The sequence below is a fragment of the Geotrypetes seraphini genome, chromosome 8 (genome assembly GCF_902459505.1).
Source record: "Geotrypetes seraphini chromosome 8, aGeoSer1.1, whole genome shotgun sequence".
In the NCBI taxonomy this organism is placed as follows: domain Eukaryota; kingdom Metazoa; phylum Chordata; class Amphibia; order Gymnophiona; family Dermophiidae; genus Geotrypetes; species Geotrypetes seraphini.
The window spans coordinates 78703696-78730720 of record NC_047091.1 but is presented as its reverse complement, the minus strand read 5'-3'; the positions used below and the strand labels follow the sequence as shown (position 1 = coordinate 78730720).

The window sequence follows — 27025 nt, the reverse complement described above, 5'->3', positions numbered from 1 at the left end:
CAGAATGAAAAATTAGGTTCTTACCTGGATAATCTTCTTTCAGTTAATCTACTATGGATTCTGTACGTGTGGCGATTCATTCCTTCCCATGAATTGGCTTGCAGAGAGGAAAACACAACTTTGAGCATCTCTCCTATAGAGGCGGAGCCCCAGTCCACAGCTCAGTTTAGTTCCAATGGAACAAAAGACAAAAGAGGAGGGGGAACGGGGAAACTCCCTGCATTAATTCACATCTGCTCTGTAACTTAGAAAACAATAATTAGAAGAAATCATAACAACTGAAACACACCCATAGAGAAACAATCTGCTGTGTGCAACTGGCACTAACATTAAGGGAGCCAGAGGCTAACGAATACACTTATACACACCGGGTTTCTTGGTGTGTAAACGTCTGGCTGACAGGAGAGAACTCCAGGCCTGGAATACAGAAATATCGGAGGCAGAAAGTGGGCCGTACAGAATCCATAGTAGATTAACTGAAAGATTATTCTGGTAAAAACCTACTCTTACATTCAGTTACATCTACTCCGGATTCTAAACATGTGACGAACGAAAGCAATGGTCAATGTGTAGGGAGGGATAGAAGAGCCTGCTTGCAAGACCGAGGACCTAAAAGCTGCATCCACTTTGTAAAATCTGGAAAAGGTATGAAGAGTAGACCAAGTAGCTGCCTGACAGATCTCTGTGGGAGGCACTGCCCAAGATTCCGCCCACAAAGAGGCAATACTCCTAGTTGAGTGCAGGAGCCAGTAAGGAAGCCGCTCAGCGCCGGTTAGCAGCAGGGCAGGAGTTCAGAAAGCTTGCTCCTGCTCGTTGCATCTCCACCAACGATCGGTAGAGGACCCGCTGCACCTCCACCAGATCGGAAAAGGTAGGAAGATAGGGCAGGGAGGAGGAGGGGGGCAGAGCCTGGGAGGAAGAGTGCAGCGCCTGACAGGGGAGGGGAGTTTGGAAGAATGCTAGGTGCAGAGCCTGACAGGGAAGGGGAAGATGGAAGGGTGCTGGGCGCAGAGCCTGACGGGGCAGGACATTTGAATATTAAGTTGCCCGACTTATATTCAAGTCAACCATTTTTCCTCCTTTTGGCGAGGAAAAGGGGGGTCTCGACTTATATTCGGATCGACATATCAGAGTATATATGGTAGGTCTTTTCTATTGATAATGGCATTCTTTTCTTAATTGTTTTGTAAGCCCCATTGATCTGTTGTAAATTGTGGGATATCAAACTTTAGCAAATATACATGTTAAGGTTAAGGACGGAAAGGGATGTCGCAGAGAAGGCTCCCCGGAGGAATCTGATCACATCAGGATGAGCCATCATTGAAGACCTACGATCAGGAGTCAGGAAGCAAAAAAAGCCCAGCCACCTGCACCTTAAGAGAAACCAGAGCCAGGCTTCTGTCTAGCCTGGCCTGAAGGAAAGCCAGAATGACTAAAAATGGATGCCTGACATGGCTGCACCTGGTCGTTAGCACACCATTGCTGAAAAGCCCACCAGCCCTTCGCATAGGTCGCCATGGTAGAGGGTTTCTTAGCCCAAAGCAGCATGACAATAACTACGTCGGAATAGCCCTTGCAAATCAGCACCAAGCACTCAAGAGCTATGCCTTAAGACCACAGCACTGTGGATTCTCCATGGGGACAGGTCCCTGACTGAGAAGGCTGAGATGAAGAGGCAGTCTGAACCCTTTGTCCTGCTGAAGACAAACCAGGCCTGCATACCAAGGCCAGCGAGACCAATCTGGAGACACCAGGATCACAAAGCCTGCCCACCATGTAGGTAACCCTGCCCACCATGAGCCAAGGAGGGAAGATGTAACAGAAACCAATTGGTGGCCAGGGCTAGACCAGCACATCTAATCCCAAGCTTCCCAGCTCCACTCTTCGACTGAAGAAGCATCTGGCTTTTGTTCTTGGACAAAACCATTAAGTCCATCACTGGTCTGCTCCAGCACTGCACAATTAGATCAAGGCCCTATGTGGTAGCAGCCATTCACCAGGTCCAAAACTGCCAACTTAGAAAATTAGCCTGAACACTGTCCACTCTGGCCACATGAGCCACGGAAAGAGACTGAAGGTGGACACCAAAAAAGCAGTTGAGCTTTCAGATACAATGGGGGGGCTCCTTATACCAACCTGCCTGTTCACATACACACTGCTGTGGCATTGTCGGACAACGCTCTTATGGCTTTTCCTTTCAGGATGCTGCCTAGAGCCTAGTTTCAAAGTTTATTGAAATCTTACTATCCCGCTACAATGGTCAAAACCTTCTGGATTTCTTACAATTTATGTACCAATTCTTATGATGGGGAGTCAACAGGTCCTGAGCCGAGTGATTCCAGCAATGAGCTCCCCAGCTGAAGAGGCTGGCATCGGTCATGAGAGTCATCCATTCTGAGATCCGGAGAGGAGGCATGCCCTTTGAAAAGGGTGCACCCTGAAGCCACCAGTGGAAGCTGAGCTCACAGCTCCAGTCCAAGGGAGCTACAACTGAAGAGGATGTTTCTGCAGAGATCACCGGTACAGAAGTGTCCTGTAGAGCCTGCATATGGGCTCTGGCCCAGGGGACAACCTCCAGCGAGGCTGCCATGGAACCCAACACCTGAAGATAAAGCAGTTACTTATCGTAACAGGTGTTATTCAGAGATAGCAGTCAGATATTCTCACTTGTGGGTGAAGTCATCCACGGAGCCCCAGTATGGACAGCTTTAAAAGTCGCCACTAAGTTTTTAGAAACTTTGCGACTGCCCGCACCATGCATTCACAAGTGCCTTCCTGCCCAATGTAGGCTCATGGTTCCTCAGTTCTGTAAGCTAGCTAAGAAGCCAACCAGGGAAGGAGGGTGGGTTGTGAAAATATTTGCCTGCTGTCCCTGGATAACACCTGTTATGGTAAGTAACTGTGCTTTATCTCAGGACAAGCAGGTAGCATATTCTAAACATGAGGGACTCCTTAGCTTACTACAATGGGATGGAAGGAGTGTTGGCCATTAAGAAAATAAATATTGCAATACTGCTTGGCCAAAGTGACCATCCCATCTGGAATAAGATTCCAGACAGTAGTGAGATGTGAATGTATAAACTGAGGACCAAGTAGCAGCTTTACAGATCTCATCAATAGGAGTAGAACATAAGAAAGCAACTCTGAAGCTGCCATAGCTAGGACTTTGTGTGCTGTCACATGACACCCGAGTTGCAGCCCAGCCTGAGCATAACAGAAAGAAATACAGGCCGCCAACCATGTGGAGATAGTTCTCTTGGACACAGGCTGGCCTAACCTGTTAGGATCAAAGGAGATGAACAGTTGAGGAGATGTTCTATGTGGCTTAATCCACTGTAAGTAATAAGTCAAAGATCGCTTGCAGTCCAAAGAATGAAGAGCTGTTTCTCCAGGGTGAGAATGAGGCTTGGGAAAACACACTGGAAACACAATGGATTAAAATAAAATTCTGTGACTACTTTTGGGAGGAATTTTGGATGTGTGTGAAGCACTACTTTATCATGGTGGAACACTATAAATGTTGGGTTCCAACATCAGCGCTTGAAACTCACTCACTCAATGAGCAGAAGTAATGGAGATTAGAAATACCACTTTCCAAATAAGATATTTAAGATGAGCCGAAGACATTGGTGCAAAAGGAGGCTTCAATCTAGAGAGCACATTAAGGTTCCAAACCACTGGATGTGGCTTGATACTGAAACGTCATTTCATGAATCTGGAAACAAGAGGATGAGCAATCAAAAAGTTTACCATTGACTGGTCCATGAAAAGCATTGATAGCACTAAGATGAACTCTAACTGAAGTGGTTTTAAGACCCGAGTTGGATAAATGTAGAAGATAATCCAATACTGAAGATATAGAGGAGGATGAAGCATCATGATGAAGAATACAACACATAGAAAACCGTGTCCACTACTGTTGGTAGCAGTGCTGTGTAGAAGGTTTTCTGGATGCATCCAAAATGACCTGGACAGGATCAGAAAGATCAGTGTTAGCTGAGGTTATCCCGAGAGGTACCAAACCGTCAGGTGCAAGAACTGTAAGAGAGATCCTTGACTCTCTGTGAGAGATGGAGAGATTGGCAAGTGAGATGAAGTAGAAGAGAGAACCATGGCTGTCTGTGCCACCGAGAGGCTATCAGGATCATGGCGGCCGATTCTCATTTGAGCTTGACTAGCATCTTGAAAACGAGGGGAATTGATGGAAATGCATAAAGAAATTTGAATGCATTAATTATATTATAGTAGCTGTCTTTAACATAGAGTGTTGCTTTTGTGGCAGCAAAGATGTTTTTAAAGACTTAAATTCAACACAATCCAGGAGAAAGGCATTCGCCTCTAGACGTTTTGGAGAATACTGTCTAGAGCAGCTTGATTGAGGGGACACGCACACAGGTCTATCTGAGGAGTCCCCCAAAGAAAGAATATGATGCTAAATCGTGGAGTTGAGCATCCACTTGTGTGGTCGGAAAAGTATGCTGAGTTTTGTCAGTGAGAGAATTCTTCTTTCCTTGAATTTAGACAGCTTTGAGGAATATGTTGTGAGCAAAATAGCCCAGTTCCAAATCTTCTGGGCCTCTTGACAAAGAATGAGAGAACCTGTTCCTTCTTGTTTGTTTATATAAATACATTGCCACTTAATTGTCTGTGTGTATTAGTAGGATTTGATTGCATATAATGTGCTGAAAAGTTTTGAGAGCATGGCAAATGGCCCTGAGTTCCAAGAGATTGATGTGGCATTGCTGTTCTTGAGCGGACCAGTGACCCTGTGTGTGAAGACCATCTAGATGAGTTCCCCAAGCATATTTGGACGAGTGGTCAGAACTTTCTGATGTGGAGAAATTTGAAACAGCCCTTTGGAAACATTTGAGGAATTCATCCACCACTACAGAGATTGACGAAGTGAAGATGTGACTAATCTCTTGTGAGAGTAGATCAAGAGCTTGAGACCACTGAGATGCCAGGGGACCACTGAGATGTCCTGAGATGGAGTCTTGCAAAGGAAATAATATGGACTATGGATGCCATGTGACCCAATAGTATCATCATCCGCTCGGACGAGATAGACGGAAGGTAATAAGCCTGGTTGCAAAGCTCAATCAAATTGTCTTGTCTTTGCTGAGGCAGGAACGCCCTGAGTTGAATGATGGGGTTTTTTTGTGTTTTTTTTAAAATTCTTTATTCATTTTTGTATATAACAACAAGTGCATCAGATAAAATCATATGAATGATGTTGAGCAGGGCCCCTATGAATTTTAGTTTGAGAGGGTTGAAGTTGAGATTTTGGAAAGTTAAGACTTTGAACCCCAACTGCTGAAGAAACAGGACTGTTGACTGCGTTACTGAGAGCAGCCCTTGAGGGGAGGCATCTTTTATTAGCCAATCGTTGAGATAAGGAAAAACTTGGAGTCCTTGAGCCCTTAAAGCTGCTGCCACTACTACCAGGTACTTGGTGAATACTCTGGGGTGAGGATGCAAGGCCAAAAGGGCAGAACCTTGTACTGAAAATGTTGCTGGGCTACTCGAAATCTCAGAAATTTTCTGTGGGCAGGATGAAATGGTATGTGGGCATAAAGTTTCTTTTAGATCCAGAGAGCATAGCCAATCGTTTTGATCTAAGAGAGGATATAGAGTCACCAAGGACAACATTCAAAACTTTTCTTTTACTAAGTATTTGTTCAAGTCTCTGAGGTCTAAAATTGGACACAGACCTCCAAATTGGAAAATACCAGGAGTACCGATTCTTTTGAGCAGGGGGTATTTTCTCTATGGCATTCAGATGGAGTAGAGATTCTATCTCTCAAAGAAGAAGGGACGTCTGCTGAGGGTTTAAAGACGACTCTCTTGGAGAATGATTTGGAGAAGGTTATCATGCCGCTGTTCCGGGCTATGGTACGCCCTTCACCTGGAATACTGCGTCCAGCACTGGTCGCCGTACATGAAGGACACGGTACTACTTGAAAGGGTCCAGAGAAGAGCGACTAAAATGGTTAAGGGGTTGGAGGAGTTGCCGTACAGTGAGAGATTAGGGAAGCTGTACCTGTTCTCTCTTGAAAAGAGGAGACTGAGAGGAGACACGATCGAAACATTCAAGACAATGAAGGGAATAGACTTAGAAGATAAAGACAGGTTGTTCACCCTCTCCAAGGTAAAGAGAACAAGAGAGCACTCTCTGAAGTTAAAAGGGGATAGATTCCGTAAGAACATAAGGAATTTCTTCTTCATCCAGAGAGTGATAGAGAACTGGAATGCTCTTCCGGAGTCTGTTATAAGGGAAAACATGCTCCAGGGATTCAAGACAAGGTTGGACAAGTTCCTGCTGAACCGGAACGATCGCAGGTAGGGCTGGTCTCAGTTAGGGCACAGGTCTTTGACCTGGAGGCCGCCGCGTGAGCAGATTGCTGGGCTCGAAGGACCACTGGTCTGACCCAGCTGCGGCAATTCTTATGTTCTTATTAGGTGTAGTGATGAAATGAAGAGTAAATCATCTTGAATGACTGAGAACCCACAGGTCGGTTGTTATCAGAGACCAGTGTGGAGCAGACTTCCGATTGGCTGAGGAAGAGGTTGAGAGAGAAACTGCAGCTATGCTCTCCATGAGCACGTCAAAAAGCCTCAGCACGTTTTTGAGGAGCAACTGGCTGAGATTTTTGAGGCCACTGTTGCTTTTGCTTCTTCTGCTCTGCTCAGGTGGACGGGAGACAGGTTTGGCAAAAAATTACCTCAAATATGAAGAGGGAGGTTTAGATGACTGAAGCCGAGGAAAGCTTAGACTTTGTTCTGACCAAAGAAATCCAATTCTTTTCATGTTGAGTTAGTTTTTGTGTAGCCACCTCAATGGAATACACACACAAAAGACTTGTATATATAATGATCACCAATCATTATACAAACTTAAGCTACTTTGCTCTCAGATGCCTGCGCTGGTGAAATAATAAATTTCTTATCAACTGTTGCAGGAGATTGGTATCTTTCATCGAGCTCGGTGCTTTTTGTATTGAAATATAAAGTGCATCAAAAGATACAAATAAAGTGCTTTTGTGCAAAACAAAACAAAAAAAATCAACCGGCACTTATCTTAGATGTAGCTGTTGAGCCGATGCTGTAGTTATAGCTGTATATGGTTATACAAAACTTATGACACCCAACGGGGGAACACGTTTCACCTATTGACGGCTTCATCAGGGGTCTTAGTATAAATGTGCAACTACGCTCCGATTGAAGAGCAAAATGGCGCTGGAGACTCAATGGAATCACCAAAAAGTTCTTCTCTCACACAGGGAATATTAACTAATCTGTCTTGGAGGTTGATGTCCATATCAGAGACCCTCAACCACCTCAGTGTCTCATAGCCGATGCTCTAGATGACAACTCGAAGGCATCATAAGCAGATCTTGCCAAATACTTTCTGGTTTGGGAGAGAGTTCAAGAGATGTTGTGAAATTCCTGAATATGTGTAGGAATATATTTGCCAAAGGAAGGTAATTTTTGTACTAGGTGTTTAATCTTAAACAGGACATGTAGAAATTGTAATTAAGGATTCTATTTGCCAACATAGAATTTTGGCAAAGGTGACATCCAAATTTGTTCACAGTCCGGCCTTCTCGCCTTGGTGGTGCTGAGGCATAGACCCTCAAAGCAAAAGACTTTTTCAAAGTTGATTACACAAGTAATGACTGATGTTGAAGTTGTGGTTTATCAAACCCTGGAGAATAAATGATTCTATAAAAAGAGAATCAAGCTTTCTTGGAGCTACTGTGACAGTCGAGGGTGTTTCCCAATTCTTGTGAAGAGTCTCTTTGAGAATACCATGCAGTGGTAATTTGAGGAGCTCTTTGGGAGGCTCATCATAGTTCAAGGATTCTAAGTATTCAGCACTGAAGCCAGAGTCAGCTTCCAGTTTGACAGGCAAGTCTTTGCCTAGCTGCCTAATATATTTAGTAAAAGACAGTCTTTCTGTAGGAGATCTTGTCTTTGAAGGAGTTTTCTGAGGTGGCGGTTCCGAGGGGGCATCATAAGCCTCAGTTGCAGAACCAGAGAGGTCACCTTCTGATTCAGACTGTAAATCAGAATCATAGAGAAGCTTTGGAGAATCTGTGAGTCAAGGGGATCAATGCTTTCAACGACTCGGTACCAATCTGAGGAAGGTGATGATGATGATGAGGATCAGTGAGAAACTGTATTGCGCTTTGAAGTACGTGATGAAGATCGATGTTTCCTTGACTTCCAAAGTCGAGTAGAACAACATTGCTGTCTCGAAGTAGTGGATTGATGCACTGATGGAGAACTGGACCAGCGATGTGATGATCGATGTCCGGGAGTAGAATGTCGAGGATCAATGATGACTCAAAGATCCATGTCAACATTCCGAAGGATAGCTGACTGCAGTACCATGGGGCCTCTTGGCAGAATGCTCAGACTAGGCCAGTACCAAGGGAGTCAATGTAAGCACTGGTGCATGGAGTTTGAAAATATCACCAAGCTCCCTCTGGAAGAACTCATCGAACTTCTCCCAAAATGAAAGCACCGGTTCCAGTGGCTTATCTGCTGGTACCGTCAGTGCAGCGGTCTGTCTTGGAGAGGGTGACCGATGAGGATGTACACCTCAAAAGGAGAGACAAGCCGCAATAGTGGCTGCTTGGTCTGCATCAAGGAACTCGATGCTGTTGCAACCTGCGACGCTGTTTGGGAAGCTGGTGGCTTCTTAGCTGACTTCCCCAATGGTGCAAGATCTCCCGATACCAATGTCAATGCAGGAGACTTCAATGTTGATGGTTGCAAAGTCTTTTCAATGTCCATGGCTGCGCCAAACAACTTCTCCTGCTGAAGCCAACGGGCTTTGATAGAGCACTTCTGTAGGGTAGGACACCGGGCGCAAGTCTTCATCCGGTGTTCAGGGACTAGACACTGTAGACACCATCTATGAGAGTTGGTGAGGGAAATAGGCCTCCGACACCTACAGCACTTTTTAAAGCCCGTTAACGGTTTCGACATAACTGGGAATATGGCTTCAGCAAAATTAAACTCAATTTTGCCTGAGGAAACCCCCCCAAAGGCTGAAGCTAACGAGAAAAGAAAGAGTTAAACCGAAGAAAAAATTGATATAGTAGAAAAGTAGACAAAAAGTTTGAGGAAAAATAAGACGCAAAGCGGGAAAGTAAAGCAAACTGAAGAGTTCAGTCAATTTGTTCTCAGTCTCCACCTGCTGGCAGATGAGCATAAACCCATCCATTTCTGTGCCGGTCTGGAGAGACGCTAAAGAATCAGGTTTTTTTAGTTGCTCTATTTTAAAAAAAAATTAAAAATTCTATCCAAGCGCCAATATGTCCATTCACCAGAGTAGAGTGAGGTAAGGTATGAGATGAGCAACAGCATGGAATACCAAAACATATATTTTTCTGAGTCGAGAGTACCAATTCATGTTGGTGAGCACTGTCAAATGATACTATACACCCACTTTAGACCCCTCTGGTATCCCCAGCCTCATTATTGCAATGCGGTTTATTTGATATACTGCATATTTTTCCACGTCAAAGCAGTTTACAATAAAATTATTAGTTCTCTCTCCTCTGCCCCCATCCCCAAGAACAGCTACCTCAGCACCATGAGATTGTGAGTTCAATTCCCACTGCAGCTCCTTGTGACTCTGGGCAAGTCAGTTAACACTTCATTGCCCAAGGTACAAAATAAGTTCCTGTCTAAAAATAAATATGTAATCCGCTTTGATTGTAACCCTCCAAAAGTCCCATCCTCTTTACAATCCCCATCCTTTCAGACCTTGCAAGTGGAGTCCAGATCCAGAGCCTTTTGATAAAAATCCATAGCTTTGCTGTAATCTTTCATTGCCTCCAGTGCAGCTGCTTTTCGTGTGTATCCTTTTACTGTAAGGCAGATCAAAACACAACCACACATTAAAACACAAGACACTTGTCACTCTAGCACAACCTCCCTCCAACTTCTCTAGTTCTATACGTGTAGTGGAGAAGAGTTTATTAACAACCCCTTTTCCTGTAGGGATGCAGTGATCAGGGAAATACAAACTAGAGGATTGGGACACAGGGTATAAAATTCACACAAGCAGTATTCAGAGCATCTCTCCACACCATCCACCAATCACAGTAACAAAAAGAACAGAAATTATACAATATTAAAATGTCAGCTATACAGGGAATACGAGGTCAATCCCAAGACACTTACTGAAGGTGGGTTCCAGCCGAATACACTCTTCACAATCCTGGCAGAAAAGGGAGAAGAAAACCCGGAAATGAAGGATTTTGCCCTTTTTTTAAGGCAACAAAGTATACATGAGTTATCAGGTTAATGGGCTAGAAATGCTTCAATGCGCTTACAAGTGAAGCAAAAAGCCTTTGTCCATGGCAGACATCAAGCCCTGTATAGGGCAGCAAGAGATCTGAAGAAGCAGGGGTAGAAAACTGACCTTCAGGGCTAGCTGAAACTCCAGCAGTTTGGTGTAACAGGCAGCTCGGTTACTGTATAATTTGGCATCTGCGGGGTTGCGTTTAATGGCTTCTGTGTAATGCTTCATTGCTTGTGGATAGTCACCTAGTGGGCCAACAAATACCAGAGGAAGCAACCTACAGTTAGTGACAAGATTATAGTTGTACTGATCTCCCATGCCACATGCAACAGTAAAACAACCCCCATTGTTTACTGAAAAGTAATCAAGACCCAGGAGGATTATACATGGTTATATTTATAGTCCATTTTGTTCCTGCAAGGAAATTACCTGGTATCAGGGGTTAGAACTATGAGTATAAAGGACCCACACTAACCTTTCTGAAAGTACTCATTGCCTTTGCTTTTCTCCTCCAGGGCCAGGTCAGGATTAATGTATGCTAGCCTCTCCTGATCTTTAAGGATCTTTTCAGCCTGTAGATTAAAAAAATAAATAAAGAAAGAATTCACAAGGCACTGCCTCTGCCCAACCAGGCTAAGGAAGGGATGGGGGAAGGGGAGTTTGCTCTGCCCATTCCAGCAAAAAAATAGAAGAATTTTAAATATATCAATTTTCAAAACCTGCTCCCAAGGTCCCTTTCCAATTCACCTACCTGCTGACACTTTTTCAGCACATCTGGGGTTCGGTGTTCTGCCAACGACTTGTTGTAGAACTGAATGGCTTCCTTGTATTTTTCTTCCTTGAAGTAGGAGTTGCCAAGTCGTGCATATGCTCTGAAAAAATACAAGGCAATCGATCTGAAAGGATCTCCACACAGGTGCAAACCCAAAGAACACATTACCAAGGAAAAGTCCAAAGAATTTTTATTCACAACTTCAAATAAAACAGCTTGCTCAACACAGCTGTGTTCTGCCCGTGCAAGGGCAGTGTCAGGGCCACACAGAAAACCAAGTGGTATATTCAATCAGCATCACTTACTTGATTAAAACAAAACTCTCTATCAAAGAGGCAGAGAAACAGTAGCTTGTTACAGTGAATAAAATTCTTTGAACTTGTCCTTGGTGATCAGGTCCTTGTGTTTGAACTATTATGCTCTAATGAATATGCAAATTCCACTTTCCAGAAACAGATACCCTATTAAGGGGCAGGCTGGAGCTAACAAGATTTCCTGCACACACAACTTGTAATCCAATGGAAGCAGTAATCCCATGAAGTCCCTCATTTCACATGACAGCAGGTTTGCCATGTTCCTGCCCATTTAGGATGCCTGTTACACTTGGGCATGAGAGAGCACACGGTTACCAAAACTATTTCCCCAAAGTCATGTCACCAGACTACTGTCTTCAGCATTATACTCCCTCATGCTTTTCCAGAGTCTCTGGCACTCACTTAGCAATCTGCCGGTAGTCTTCTCGATTCTCCCTCCCGATATCGATAGCCTGCTTACACAGCTCACGGCATTTTGCATAGTCCCCTTGTTCAAAATATACAGCTAAAGAGAAAGCCTTTAGTTAGAAAAGCTGAGGAAATATCAGATTTAAAAAAAAAAAAAAAAAAAAAAGTCAAAATTCCAGACAACTTCATGTTATCAGTCTGCTCGAGCCATGGTCTGTTTCCAACACATAAAGCTGACTGAGTTGGTGTTTTTGAGCAGATCATGAAAGTAGAGAGATTGAACTGATAAGACGTGCAGAATGAATCAACAGGGAAACCCAGACAATTCCAGTGTCACAGTTAAAGCTACTCTAGGTTCTGTCACGGGCAATAAAGTCAGGAGCTAAACAGCTCAGACCTCCTCCCCAGCCCAAGCCCACCTTTAGTCTAAATAAATTTTGAGCAGCTGTAAATCTCCAGTCTGTGAGAAATCCCCTAATCCCTATTGTACTGGGTCTGTTTGAATTAGATTGTAAGCTCTTATGAGCAGGGATTTACATGCTTAATGTACAGCTCTACATATGTCTAGAAGTGCTATAGAAATGATAGTAGTTTTTGCTAGAATTTCTAATCCCCAAACACTTCCAGAGAAAATTAAATCATGTTTCTGCCAGCACACCTTACCCGCTTGGTTGGTGATGTAAGCCATATTGGTGGGATCCAGCTCCTTGGCTTGGCTGTAGTGCTTCAATGCATTCTCAAAGTCCTTCTTCTTGTAAGCTTCATTACCTAGTTCTTTCTCCTTCAAAGCCTGAATAATCAGCAAAAAGGCAAGAGATGACAACCAAGACATCCAATTTAACTATACAGCCTTGTTTACAACAAATGAGAAACATTATCTTTGTGGAAGATTTCTGTTTCTCCAGAGACAAGCAGGAGATATATAGTCACACTTGCTGATGAAATCCTTAGACTGATCTTGTGTTGGTGCTCTCCCATAGTAAAAGTAAGCCTTTGGCTTACTGAGCATGTGCAGGGATTCCCACCTTCAGTAGTCCCTCCCATTGATGCTCTGTTATGTCTCAAACTGAAGTCATATATACATATCTTAGAGGGGAACGAGGGAGGGTAAGTGCAACTACATTCCCCAGCTGTCTACGGAGAACCTCCATTATAATACACATCACCTCTTCAGCAACCTAAATGTTGCCCAGATTAAGAACGGATTATGATGGGAGATCACATGGTAAAATGAGCTGAGAGGCAGCGTTTTCTCTCGGCTCCTGGTGCAGCCACTCCAATCCATCATTAGTTCTCCCTCTAATTTGTGATTTCTTGAGTGCTGCCTGCTTTATGGACAAATTGTTGGGTAAAAATGTGCCCAATATGTTTATAAAATCAGAAAAGCAGGAGAAAAAGTGTGGCCTACCATTTCAGCTGTAATCTTTGCCTGACTGGGGCAAGGCGTACAAGCTGAGGCACCTCTTTAAAAAAATTGGGGAAATGAGGGGGAAGGATTTGGCCACCCAAGTGTTGACACCCCTGAGGTCAGATGGAACCCCTCCCAAGCTCTGTCCGTCTGAAAAAAAAAAAAAAAAAAAAAAAAAAAGGGCTACTAATCACATCCAATAGGCCCTAAACTAACCACAGGAAGACTGTACAGGCTTACCATCTCCACCTGCTGGAGACTGAGAACAGGCTGACAGTAGATGGGACTGCACAGCCCACTTGTACTACTGCTAAAAGTCAATGTGTTCAGTCTCCACCTGCTAGCAGAAGAGCATAAACATCCTGGTCTGGAGGGACGATAAAGAATTTGCAATTTCATGGGTGTTGCCTGCTTTATAGATAAATTCTTGTGTAAAAATATGCCCTATATGTTCAAAGCAGGAGAAAGAAAAAGTGCAGCCTACCATTTCAGCTAGGCAGCTGGATCCGAAGATAGCGTCAGGAGAAGCTGCCTCTAAAGAAGTGCAGGAATCAATACTAGGTGCATATTAAAGAAATTGTGGTGCAGTCGCTAGCTACCAGTTTAGCCCCAATCAAGATTAGTTGGGCACCTTGACTCACTTTTTTACAAGTTTCACGGATGTATGGCTGAGATGGAAACTCATCTTTCCAGCATGGAGGACACCATGAAAGGAACCCTTGATGATCTGCGACGTATAAAAACTTCAGTCATCCAATATGAAGCCAAGTTAGATGATCTTGAGAACAGATCATGTAGAAACAATATATATTTTGTGGGCATCCCGGAGTCTGTGAAGGAGCTGGAGCAGGTTGGATTCCTGGAAAAATGGCTGTCTACAGGATTCCCCCCGACTTTGCACATTTAGGCCCGTTCAGGGTGAAGTATGCACATTGGCTTGGCAACCAGAGATCTGATAATAATAGACCCCGAGTGGTCATCACTTGACTCTTGAATTTTGCTGAATAAGATCACATTTTTCAGCTATACAGGAAGAAGAAAGTTTGCATATGGCAATCACAGACTTTTGCTATTTCAGGATTATTCGGCCACTGTGATAGAGAGACATCATGCATTCAACATAGTGTGCAAACAGTTGGTGGATCATTAGGTTCACTTCACTTTACAATACCCTGCAAAACTATTATATGAAGGGAAAAATCACTTCTTTTGACTTTCTGGAAGAGGCAAGTATGGCACTGAAGAGATGGTTTCCGATATGGGAGCAGGAGTCTGCCACTTGAATCTGTTATGCAGACTGCTCCGTTCTCTCCATTGTGATTGCTGCATGGTGAGATCTGATGGCTGGTGATTTTCAAAAGAATTTAGTTTGCTGCGACTTTCATTTTGTATGTATATCTTCGCAAGGCCTTGGACCGAGGTGTTGGGTCCTGTTGTGTAGCAGGTTTGCTGTGCAGATGATGGATCTCCATAATAGCGGTCATGTTGGCACCATTACTAGTGGCTATAAATTTTTACTTTACTATTCCTTGTTGGAGCCATCTGGTGTCATCAAATTCTCAGATATCTATAGCGCTCTTGGACTCCTGTCTGATTGGCTCTGGATTCTGACTTTAAGAGGTTGCACTTGTATTATGCCTGCATTGTTCAATGCTCATTGTTTAAAGTTTTGTTATTGTTGATATTCTTCTGGGAATGTTATCTGGATTTGTTCCTTTTATTGTGTTAAGTGAGGGGAAATTGGGGCTGGTTTTTATATTTTTGTGTGAGTGGGAACTATATTGTGCTAGATGCGATTCACTGGGAGTGTGCGGGAAAAGAGTTTGGGGATTTAGGTTGGGTTTTTAGAGACAATGAGTGGTGGGGGGAGGGGTTAGAGGGAGGGGAGAAGGCAGGGTGGAGTTTGTTTACTTGACAATTAAAAATAAACCTAAAAGCATCTCTCAGGATTTATACAGATATACTTATTCAATTTGTCAGAGTGAAGGCTGGGTGCTCTGACAGTGTTGTTGATTGGATATTTTTTCCTTAAAAATGTAGTCTTGGAACATGACAGGAATTAATTCCCCAGTGAACAGGACAAAACTTTTACTGACTTTTGAAAAGATGTAAAGCAGATATAGCATGTATTCAAGAAACTAAACTCTCGTGTTGAACATCAGAAGCTGCAGAATTCCTGGATTAAACACTGTTTCTCTGCTTCACATTCCCTAAATCTGGCAAAGAAATCCTCATTGGGAAATCAGTGAATTTTAAAGAGTTAGAAGTTATATCTCATCGTGAGGGTCGATATATGGTAGTGCATAGTTATTTCAATGGCATTTTAAGCCACATTTGTTTCAGTGTATACTCCGATCTCTGTGCAGCAAACATTTTCAGATTCTACTTACCTTGCTCTCAACCTTTGCAGGGGGGGGGGTTATTTAATAGTAACAGGGGATTTTAATTTAGTTATGAGACAGGACAGACACAGATGCCACTGGGCTTAGGCTTCAACCCCTCCCCCCGAAGGGATAAGGGGTTGCGAATGTTGGCACGGAGTTTGGGTTTAGTGGATCTTTAACATCTTCTGCACCCACAGGAAAGGGACTATGCTCATATTTCGAAAGCTCATGACTCTATGGCTAGAAAGCACAGTTACTTACCGTAACAGGTGTTATCCAGGGACAGCAGGCAGATATTCTTTACGCATGGGTGACGTCACCGACGGAGCCCACGGTACGGACCTTTTTACTAGAAAGTTCTAGTTGGCCGCACCGCGCGTGCGCGAGTGCCTTCCCGCCCGACGGAGGAGTGCGTGGTCCCCAGTTAGTATAAGCCAGCTAAGAAGCCAACCCGGGGAGGAGGGTGGGACGTAAGAATATCTGCCTGCTGTCCCTGGATAACACCTGTTACGGTAAGTAACTGTGCTTTATCCCAGGACAAGCAGGCAGCATATTCTTTACGCATGGGTGACCTCCAAGCTAACAAAGAGGGAGGGGGGATGGTTGGCCATTAGGAAAATAAATTCTGAAGTACAGATTGGCCGAAGTGCCCATCCCGTCTGGAGAAAGCATCCAGACAGTAGTGAGTAGTGAATGTGTGAACTGAGGACCAGGTGGCCGCCTTGCAGATTTCCTCAATGGGTGTGGAACGGAGGAAAGCAACAGAAGCGGCCATAGCTCTTACCCTGTGGGCCGTGACAGCACCGTCTAGTGACAGACCGGCCCGAGCGTAACAGAACGCGATGCAAGCTGCAAGCCAGTTGGATAGCGTCCGTTTAGAGACCGGTCGACCCAAACGATTCGGGTCGAAGGTCAGGAAGAGCTGAGGGGACAAGCGGTGAGCCCTTGTACGATCGAGATAGTAAGCCAGGGCACGCTTGCAGTCAAGACTGTGCAATGCCTGTTCTCCGGGGTGTGAATGATGCTTCGGGAAGAACACAGGCAAAACAATGGACTGGTTGAGGTGAAAGGCTGAGACTACCTTTGGAAGGAACTTTGGATGGGTGCGCAGAACCACCTTGTCATGGTGAAAAATAGTGAACGGTGGATCGGCAACCAGTGCATGAAGCTCACTAACCCTCCTGGCAGAGGTGATGGCAATGAGGAAAAGAACCTTCCATGTCAGAAATTTGAGCGAAGTTGTGGCAAGTGGCTCAAAGGGAGGTTTCATGAGGGCAGACAAAACCACATTCAGGTCCCAGACGACCGGAGGAGGCTTCAGAGGTGGTTTGATGTTGAAGAGGCCCCTCATGAATCGGGAAACCAGAGGGTGAGCCGTGAGAGGTTTTCCTAGGACAGGCTCATGGAATGCCGTGATGGCACTGAGATGGACTCTGATTGAGGTGGACTTGAGGCCTGCGTTGGACAGGGAGAGTAAGTAGTCTAGAACAGTTTCCACCGCTAAGGAGGTGGGATTGTGATGATGACGGAGGCACCAAGAGGAGAACCTGGTCCACTTCTGATGGTAACATTGGAGGGTGGCCGGCTTCCTGGAGGCGTCCAAAATGAGACGGACAGGCTGAGACAGATTTCCTGAAGAGGTTAGCCCGAGAGAAACCAAGCTGTCAGGTGGAGGGAAGACAGATGTTGCTGTGTAAGTAGAGTAGGAAACACAGGTAGAGGAATGGGCTCCCTGGAGCTGAGTTGAAGTAGAAGGGAGAACCAGTGTTGACGAGGCCACCGGGGAGCTATGAGGATCATGGTGGCTCCGTCCCTGCGGAGTTTGGATAAAGTCTGCAACATCAGAGGTAGAGGAGGAAAGGCATAGAGGAACCGATCCGTCCAGTCGAGCAGGAATGCATCCGGGGCCAGACGGTGAGGAGAGAAGAGTCTGGAGCAGAACTGGGGCAGCTGATGGTTGTGAGGAGCTGCGAATAGGTCCACCTGCGGAGTGCCCCAGCGAGCAAAGATGGAGTGGAGCGTGGGAGGATCCAAAGTCCACTCGTGAGGTTGAAGGATGCGGCTGAGATTGTCGGCCAGGGAGTTCTGTTCGCCCTGGATGTAGACAGCCTTGAGGAAGAGACTGCGGGCCGTGGCCCAGGTCCAAATGCGAAGAGCCTCCTGACAAAGGAGGCGAGATCCGGTGCCGCCCTGTTTGTTGATGTAGTACATGGCAACTTGGTTGTCCGTGCACAGAAGCAGAACCTGAGGGCAGAGAAGGTGCTGGAAGGCCTTGAGAGCATAGAACATGGCTCGTAGTTCCAGGAAATTGATGTGATGGAGACGCTCCTGCGGGGTCCAAAGACCTTGGGTGCGTAGGTCTCCCAGGTGAGCTCCCCATGCATAAGGGGAGGCATCCGTGGTGATGATAATGGAATGCGGGGGCAGATGAAAAAGAAGGCCCCTGGAAAGATTTGAGGAGTCCAACCACCATTGTAGAGATCGCTGAAGAGACGATGTCACAGAGATGGGATGAGAAAGAAGATTCGAGGTCTGTGACCACTGGTTGGCCAGAGTCCATTGAGGTGTTCTGAGGTGGAGTCGTGCCAGGGGAAGCACATGAACCGTCGAGGCCATGTGGCCCAGGAGGACCATCATTTGTCTGGCAGAAATGGAGTGATGAAGGAGCACCTGACGACACAGGCGTAGCAGAGTTCGCTGACGATCGGAGGGGAGAAACGCCCTCATTAGTGTGGTGTCGAGAACCGCTCCGATGAACTGAAGTCGCTGTGTGGGAAGCAGATGCGACTTGGGGTAGTTGATCTCGAATCCCAGAAGATGGAGGAGAGAGATGGTATGATGAGTGGCTTGTAGCACAAGTGGAGACGTAGGTGCTTTCACTAACCAATCGTCCAAGTAGGGAAACACCTGGAGGTTGTGAGACCTGAGGAAGGCCGCCGCCACAATGAGGCATTTGGTGAACACTCTGGGAGATGATGCCAGGCCAAAAGGTAGCACCTTGTACTGATAATGGCGATGGTGCACCTGGAATCGTAGGTAGCGACGTGAGGATGGATTGATTGGGATGTGAGTGTAGGCCTCCTTGAGGTCCAGGGAACATAGCCAGTCGTTCCGAGAGAGATGAGGGTACAGCGTGGCAAGGGAGAGCATTCTGAACTTCTCCTTGACGAGACACTTGTTGAGGTCCCGGAGGTCGAGAATGGGACGTAGGTCTCCTGTCTTTTTTGGAACTAGAAAGTAACGGGAGTAGAATCCCCGGCCCCTTTGTTCCAGAGGTACTTCTTCGATGGCATTGAGTAGAAGGAGGGATTGGACCTCCCTCAGGAGGAGGGGGTTTTGAGTTGAAAGAGAAGCAGACTCTACGGGAGGATTGTCTGGTGGAAGAGTCTGGAAGTTTAGAGAGTAGCCGTGGCGGATGATGTTTAGGACCCACTGGTCCGATGTGATGACCTCCCAACGGCTGATGAAGATGTGAAGCCTGCCTCCGATCGGCTGAGGAAGAGGCAATGAGGGTGGAAGACTGGCTAAGCCCTGGAGAGAGGAGTCAAAAGGGCTGAGATGGTTTGGCAGGAGGAAGAGCCTTGGCCGGTTGATTAGACTGGGCACGAGCCTGGGTGTGCTGGTGTTGGCGGGCCCGCCTAGGTTGCTGTGGAGGTGGATTGAGCGGCCTAGCGGAGAACCTGCGCTGATATGAGGTCTGTGGTCTGTAAGGACGAGCAGGAGGAGCCTTTTTCTTTGGTTTAATGAGAGTATCCCATCTGGTCTCATGGGCGGAGAGTTTCTGTGTGGTGGTATCCAGGGACTCTCCGAATAATTCGTCTCCCAGACATGGGGCGTTGGCTAGTCGGTCCTGATGGTTGACGTCCAGATCAGAGACCCTGAGCCAGGCCAGACGGCGCATAGCCACAGCGATGGCAGATGCACGGGAGGTGAGCTCAAAAGAGTCATAGATAGAGCGCACCATGAATTTTCTCAGTTGAAGCAGGCTGGAGATGTGCTGCTGGAAAAGTGGAACCTTATGCTCTGGCATGTACTTTTGCATGGCGGAGAGTTGCATTACCAGATGTTTGAGGTAGAATGAAAAATGGAACGAGTAGTTGTTTGCCCTGTTGGCAAGCATGGCATTCTGATAGAGCCGCTTGCCAAACTTGTCCATAGTTTTGCCCTCTCTGCCAGGAGGGGTGGAGGCATAGACACTGGAGCCCTGAGTCTTTTTTAAAGTGGACTCCACCAGGAGAGACTCATGAGGGAGTTGGGGTTTATCAAATCCTGGGATTGGTATAACCCTATAGAGGCTGTCCAATTTACGGGGGGCCCCAGGAACAGTCAGCGGGTTCTCCCAATTTTTATAAAAAGTTTCCCGTAAGATATCATGCACGGGCAACTTTAGGAACTCTTTGGGAGGTTGATCGAAATCTAATGCCTCCAGGAAAGCTTGTGACTTCTTAGAGTCAGATTCCAGAGGCAAAGACAAAGCACCCGACAACTCCCTGAGGAATTTAGAGAAGGAAGATTGTTCAGGTTTAGATGCGGTATCGGGTGCCGAAGGCTCTTCATCCGACGACGATGCATCCTCCTCGGTACCGGTAGGGGATTGTTCCCATAGGTCCGGGTCTCTGACATCGGTATGTGCGTGTCGAGAGACTGGAGTGGAAGGCTCGGCATGGTGAGTTTTAGACAAAGATTTGCCTGAGCGTACCGAGACGTTACCAGGCGATGTAGACCTGTGTCTGTCTCGGTCCCGAGAAGTACGGTGCCGGTCGGAGTCGTGGGGAGACCGGTGCCCTGCCCGGTCCCGAGGAGGATCGGTCGTCGTCAAGGCCATAGCCTCGGCATGGGAATGGAGATGCGGTGCCGAGAGAATGGGCATGGAGGAGTCCATAGGTACCGAGGGAGTGGATACCGGTTGGACGGTATGGGTCTCGGGCCGGTCTGGTACCGAGAGCAGCGGTGCCAAGATAGAGGGTAAGAGCTGCTTAAGTTGCTTGTGGAGTTGTTCCTGCAACTTGTCCTGGAGGATGGCCGCAATGCGGTCATCCAGGGGAGGCACCGGAACCACTTTTTTCTTCTTTGGTTCCATGGGTGCCGCTCTACACTCCGGCGATGAGGGGGCCGATGACGAGGCACTCACCGAAATCGGAGTGGAGCGTTTTTTGGCTCGGCGTGGAGCCAAAAGGACTGGTGTCGTCCCCGAAGTGGGAGGGCGCTCAAGGGTGGAAGGCTTCTTAGCCGGCTTACCTGGCGCCGGGGGCGCCGATGTCGACTCAGGCGGTGTCGAAGTGGTCGGTGTCGATTTCGACGGTGCCGCAGATGAAGAGGTCGAATCCATAGTCGGGCCGGTGCCGAAAAGTAGATTTTGTTGGATTTGACGATTCTTCAAAGTGCGTTTTTTAAGAGTGGCACAGCGGGTGCAGGAATCCGCCCGATGATCCGGTCCCAAGCACTGTAAACACCAGTTGTGTGGGTCAGTGAGGGAGATCGGGCGTGCACACCGCTGGCACTTCTTAAAACCGGGCTGCGGGGGCATGAATGGGAACACGGCCTCCGCAAAATCAAACCCCGAGGCCTGGATCGTGCTAACAGGCCCCGCCGGGGCAGGAACGAAAAAATAAAGCAAAAGAAAGAAATTTTTTTTTTTTTTTTTTTTGTAATAGAAAGAAAAAAGCACCCGAAGGTGAAAAAAATCGAAAAAAGAACGCGAGCAGGAAGGCAAAAGGAGTATTTCAACAACGTTGAAAAACACACGTCTTCTTCGCTCCGCGGAAACGAAGCAACTGGGGACCACGCACTCCTCCGTCGGGCGGGAAGGCACTCGCGCACGCGCGGTGCGGCCAACTAGAACTTTCTAGTAAAAAGGTCCGTACCGTGGGCTCCGTCGGTGACGTCACCCATGCGTAAAGAATATGCTGCCTGCTTGTCCTGGGATAATAGATATTCTTATTTCTAGACACATTTTCCAGAGTGGGGGCAGGCAAGGATAGGACCCTTGATGGTCTCTAATCATACACTTATTTCTGTAAGATTGGATGCTTTGGGCTCCAGACGAGGGGTCTGCTTTCAATGGCAATTTCCTGCTTATTTGGCAAGAGATAGAGATGTTTGTACTTTTCAAGAAAAGACATGGCAGAAATGTCAAGTTTATAAAGCACAGTTACTTACCGTAACAGGTGTTATCCAGGGACAGCAGGCATATATTCTCACATGTGGGTGACGTCATCTAAGGAGCCCCGATGCGGAAGCATTTTCAAGCAAACTTGATTGAAGATTTAAGTTTGTTCTGCTGCTCCACGCATGCGTGCCTTCCTGCTCCACTAGGGGGCGCATCCCCTCGTGGTCTCCAGTTCACTTAACTAGCAAAGAAGCCAACCTCGGGGAGGTGGGCGGGTTGTGAGAATATATGCCTGCTGTCCCTGGATAACACCTGTTACGGTAAGTAACTGTGCTTTATCCCAGGACAAGCAGGCATGATATTCTCACATGTGGGTGACCTCCAAGCTAACTGAAAAGGGATGGAGGGAAGTTGGCAATTTAAGCAAATAGATTTCACAATACCGATTGGCCGAACCGGCCATCGCTTCTGGACAGTGAGTCCAGACAGTAGTGGGAGGTGAAAGTATGAACCGAAGACCACGTGGCAGCCTTGCAGATTTCCTCAAAAGGTGTGGACCTGAGGAACGCTACGGAGGCTGCCATCGCTCGGACCTTGTATCCCGTTACTCGACCATGCAGCGCGAGACCAGCCTGAGCGTAGCAAAAGGTGATGCAATTAGCCAACCAGTTGGACAAGGTGCGCTTGGAAACTGGGTGGCCTAACCGGTTTGGGTCGAAGGACAAAAACAATTGTGGGACTTTCCGGTGTGGTTGAGTGCGTTGGAGGTAAAAGGCTAACGCTCTCTTACAGTCAAGAGTGTGAAGCGCCACCTCTCCGGGGTGAGAGTGGGGCTTGGGAAAAAACACGGGCAAGACGATGGACTGATTGAGGTGAAAATCAGACACTACTTTAGGCAAGAACTTTGGATGTGTGCGGAGTACCACCTTGTCATGGTGGAATACAGTGAAGGGTGGGTCCGCCACCAGAGCCTGTAGCTCACTAACTCGCCGAGCGGAAGTGAGTGCGAACAGGAAAATCACCTTCCAAGTGAGGAATTTAGGATGGCATTTGTCTAGGGGCTCAAATGGAGGTTTCATTAGTTGAGCCAGAACCACGTTAAGGTCCCAAACCACCGGAGGGGGTTTGAGAGGAGGGTGGACATTCAGAAGACCCTTCATGAAGCGAGAGACTAAGGGGTGGAGCGAGAGGGCTTTTCCTTCTAGGGGCTGATGAAAAGCCGCAATCGCACTGAGATGTACTCGAATGGAGTTGGTCTTTAGGCCAGAGTGAGATAGTTGAAGTAAATAGTCAAGGACCAGAGGGACGGGGACCGACACCGGGTCCTGGCTGTGAGAGGAGCACCAGGCTGAGAATCTGGTCCACTTTTGGGAATAGCAGGTTCTCGTCGAGGTCTTTCTAGAGGCCTCCAATATCTCCTTGACTGATTGAGACACGGGGAGAGAAGTCAGGGGGAAAGAAACCAAGCATTCAGATGAAGAGATTGAAGATTGGGATGTAACAGTGAACCCTGACTCTGTGATAGTAGAGAGGGAAACTGAGGCAGAGGCAGTGGATCTCTGACACTGAGTTGAAGTAGAAGGGAAAACCAAGGCTGGCGTGGCCAGCGAGGAGCAATCAGGATCAGGGTGGCTTTCACCGTTTTCAGGTGGACCAGCGTCTGCAGGATCAGAGGAAAAGGCGGAAACGCGTACAGAAACCTTCCCTCCCAGTCGAGGAGGAAGGCGTCGGCCTCGAGTCGGTCCGGGGAGTGTATCCGGGAGCAGAAGAGGGGCAGTTTGTGATTGTGGGGGGATGCGAACAGATCTATTTGAGGCGTCCCCCACTTTTCGAACACCTGTCGTAGGGTCCGAGAGTGCAGTGACCACTCGTGTGGCTGGAGGAGGCGGCTGAGTCTGTCCGCCAGACAGTTTTGTTCTCCTTGTATGTACACCGCTCGAAGGAAGGTTTTGTTGGAGATTGCCCATTTCCAGAGGCGCATGGCTTCCCGGCAGAGGGACCAAGACCCTGTCCCCCCTTGTTTGTTTACGTAGTACATTGCTACCTGGTTGTCGGTTCGGATGAGGACCACCCGGTCGTGAAGCAGATGTTGAAAAGCTACAGCTGCGAGATAGATGGCCCGGAGCTCTAGCACGTTGATGTGACAGCGGCGGTCTTCTGCTGACCACATCCCTTGAGTGCGGAGGCCGCCAGGTGGGCTCCCCAAGCGTACTCCGACGAGTCCGTGGTGAGTACCTTGCTGTGAGGAGGGGCGAGGAAAAGCAAACCTTTGGAAAGATTTGAAGAGTCGGCCCACCAGCGGAGCGATCGTTGCAAGGAAGGAGTCACTGTCACGGGACGATCGATCGGGTCCCGGTCCTGACGCCATTGAGAGGCCAGGGTCCATTGAGGGATTCTCAGATGGAGGCGGGCGAAGGGTGTGACATGGACGGTTGAGGCCATGTGGCCCAGGAGAGTCATCATCTGTCGAGCTGATACCGAGGTCAGCAGTGAGATCCTTCGGCTCAGACTTACTAACGCCTCTAAACGCGGAGGGGGGAGGAAGGAACGGAGGCGAACCGTGTCCAGTGTGGCCCCGATGAATTGTAGGGACTGTGAGGGGCGTAGTTGGGATTTTGGGAAGTTTATCTCGAAACCCAGACTCTGTAGGTAGATAATAGTCTGTTGGGTCGCTGAGATAACCCCTTCCCTGGACGGGGCTTTGATCAGCCAGTCGTCCAGGTAGGGGAATACCTGAAGACCTTGGGAGCGTAAGGTAGCTGCGACCACCACGAGGCACTTGGTGAAGACTCGAGGTGATGATGCTAGGCCGAAGGGGAGGACTCGGTATTGCAGGTGCAGGTCTCACACCTGAAAACGCAAGAACTTGCGGTGAGCGGGGTGCACTGGAACATGTGTGTACGCCTCCTTCAGATCGAGGGAGCAGAGCCAGTCGCCCTCGTCGATCAGGGGGTAGAGGGTCGGTAGGGAAAGCATCCGAAATTTTTTCCGTACCAGAAATTTGTTGAGGCATCTCAAGTCTAGTATTGGGCGAAGGTCTCCCATTTTTTTTGGTACCAGGAAGTAACGGGAGTAGTAGCCCTTCCCCCGTTGGCCGGGGGGAACCTCCTCCACTGCTCTCAGGTGAAGCAGATCTCGAGCTTCGGAGAGGAGTAGGGGTAGCTGCGTCCGGTCGAGAGGGCAATTCCTTGGGGGGTTGTCTGGAGGAATGGCCCAAAAGTTGAGAGAGCATCCTGATGAGATCACGCCAAGGACCCATGCGTCCGACGTGATTTGTTCCCAGCGAGGGTAAAAGACTTTGAGGCGACTCCCGATGGGAAGAAGGCCTGGGACTATGGCGGAGGGGGCCCGCCCCCTTCCGCGTATCCCGTCAAAAGGACGGGGACGGTTTGGTAGTCGCAGGCGGTTGGGACTTGGGCAGAGCCCGATGGTGGGCTTGCGGAGGCCGCGAGAAGGCAGGAGTGGATTTTTGTGGGTAGCGGCGCGGAGGGGCCCTGAACGGCCTGGACGTGGGCGGTTTAGGCTTTTGCCGCACGAGGGAGGCAAACGAGCGTTCGTGTTCGGAGAGGCGTTTTGTAGCCGCCTCGATAGTGTCATCGAACAGTTCTTTACCCACGCAGGGGAGGTTAGCCAACCGGTCCTGTAAGTTGGGGTCCATGTCGACCAGGCGCAGCCAAGCTAGTCGGCGCATGGCGATAGCAAAGGCTGCCTCTCTGGAGGAGAGTTCGAAGCCATCGTAGGCCGCGTGGAATAGATGGAGGCGTAGGTTGGAGAGGGACTCTGAAAGCAGGCTAAACGCTCCTTGGCGGGAGGCCGGTAAGTCAGTCTCAAAGGCTCTCAGTAGTCCAATGAGGTGTTTGAGGTAGGATGTGAAGGTGAAAGTGTAGCTTTGCACCCTAGAGGCCATCATCGCATTTTGATATAGTCTCCTGCCGAACTTGTCTAGGGTTCGGCCTTCTCGGCCTGGGGGGACCGCCGCTGACATCCTGGAGGGGTGAGCTTTTTTTAAGGAGGATTCTACCAACAGCGACTGGTGGGAGAGCTGCGGTTGTTCAAATCCCGGGAAGGGTACTGTACGGTACTTGGCCTCCATTTTGGAGGGTACTGCTGTGACCATATAGGGGGTCTCCAGGTTCCTGAAGAAAGCCTGTTGGAGTACCGGGTTAGGCGGTAAGCGAAGGGACTCTCTGGGCAGTGATGGCATATCCAGCTCCGCTAGGTACTCCTTAGAGTATCTGGAGTCGGACTGGAGGTCTAAGTCCAAAGCGTGGCCCATGTCCTGGACAAAGCGAGAGAAGGATGGGGAGGCTTCCCTCGAGTATCGAGGCTCCTGCTCCGATCCACGCTCCGAGACCGGGGAAGCACTGTGAAAGTGTTCCGGGGTCGTGGATCTCCGACGTCTCGAGGAGCCCCTCGGAGACAATGCCGGGGTTCGGGGTACCGATCGATGTCGAATCGGTGACCTCGACCCGGACTCCCTCGGTGAAAACCCGGAACCTCAGATTGCAGCCCCGGTCCGAGGGGGAGTTCGGAGGATGCGTGGGTTGGAGAGTGATAGCTCCGCCACCCTCAAGCGGTCCCGTACGAGGTGTAGGTGAACGGCCTCGTAGAGTGGGGGAACCCCGGGCCTTCTTGGAGGTACGGCGGTTCGAGGTTTCTGTTTTAGCACGACGTTTTGCCCCGCGGCGGTCTGTGGAGGGAGAACGCCTCGGGTGTCTCGGCGAGGAGTCCAAGGAGGATGGGATGCGGCGAAGCTTGCGTGCTTTTCCCCGAGGTGGCTCGACGCGAGGCTCAGGCTGGTCTGGCACATGCGGGGTCGAGGTCGAGGCTGGTTGTAGATGGGCCATTGCAGCGGACAGCTCCGATGAGATCATCGCTAGGAGTAGGTCCTGGAAAACGGGCACGGACAGCATCGAGGGCATGTCCACTGCCTCAGTGCACTCCACCGGGGGCGACCTCGTATCAGAGTATTCCCGTGTGGTGGAGGCACGGCCCGAAGGCTTGGAGGGCGTCACCGGCGCTGTAAGCATGGGACTTCCGCCATGCATCGCCGGTGTCCCCGAGGCTGGCTTCATCGCTGTTGCGGAACCTGAAGAGGGAAGAGGGGACTTACCCAGAGCCGAGGCTTTCTGTTGCCCCGAGGACTTCGGATTCGAGTCTCGAGGCGATGCCGAGGTATTCGGGGCCGAGGTCAAGGCCGGGGCCGACCTCGAGGCCGAGGTAGAGGGTTGGTCGGCGGCGAAGAGATCCGCCATGCGGGCTTTTCTTCGGCGGAGGGCCCGGTTCTGGAAAGTAGCACACTGGGGGCAGGA

At 48.3% G+C, this 27025-nt stretch overlaps 1 protein-coding gene across 1 annotated transcript in view; it reads right to left on the bottom strand.

Annotated features, from left to right (window-relative positions):
* Positions 1 to 27025, bottom strand: part of STIP1 (stress induced phosphoprotein 1) — a 69111-nt gene that overhangs the window by 18999 nt on the left and 23087 nt on the right. The window contains exons 6-12 of the mRNA XM_033955447.1: positions 12476 to 12602; positions 11807 to 11909; positions 11070 to 11190; positions 10794 to 10890; positions 10439 to 10563; positions 10198 to 10234; positions 9778 to 9881 (exon numbers count right to left, since the gene is read on the bottom strand). Of these exons, the coding sequence (XP_033811338.1) occupies positions 9778 to 9881; positions 10198 to 10234; positions 10439 to 10563; positions 10794 to 10890; positions 11070 to 11190; positions 11807 to 11909; positions 12476 to 12602 (714 nt within the window). The remainder of the gene's footprint in view (positions 1 to 9777; positions 9882 to 10197; positions 10235 to 10438; positions 10564 to 10793; positions 10891 to 11069; positions 11191 to 11806; positions 11910 to 12475; positions 12603 to 27025) is intronic.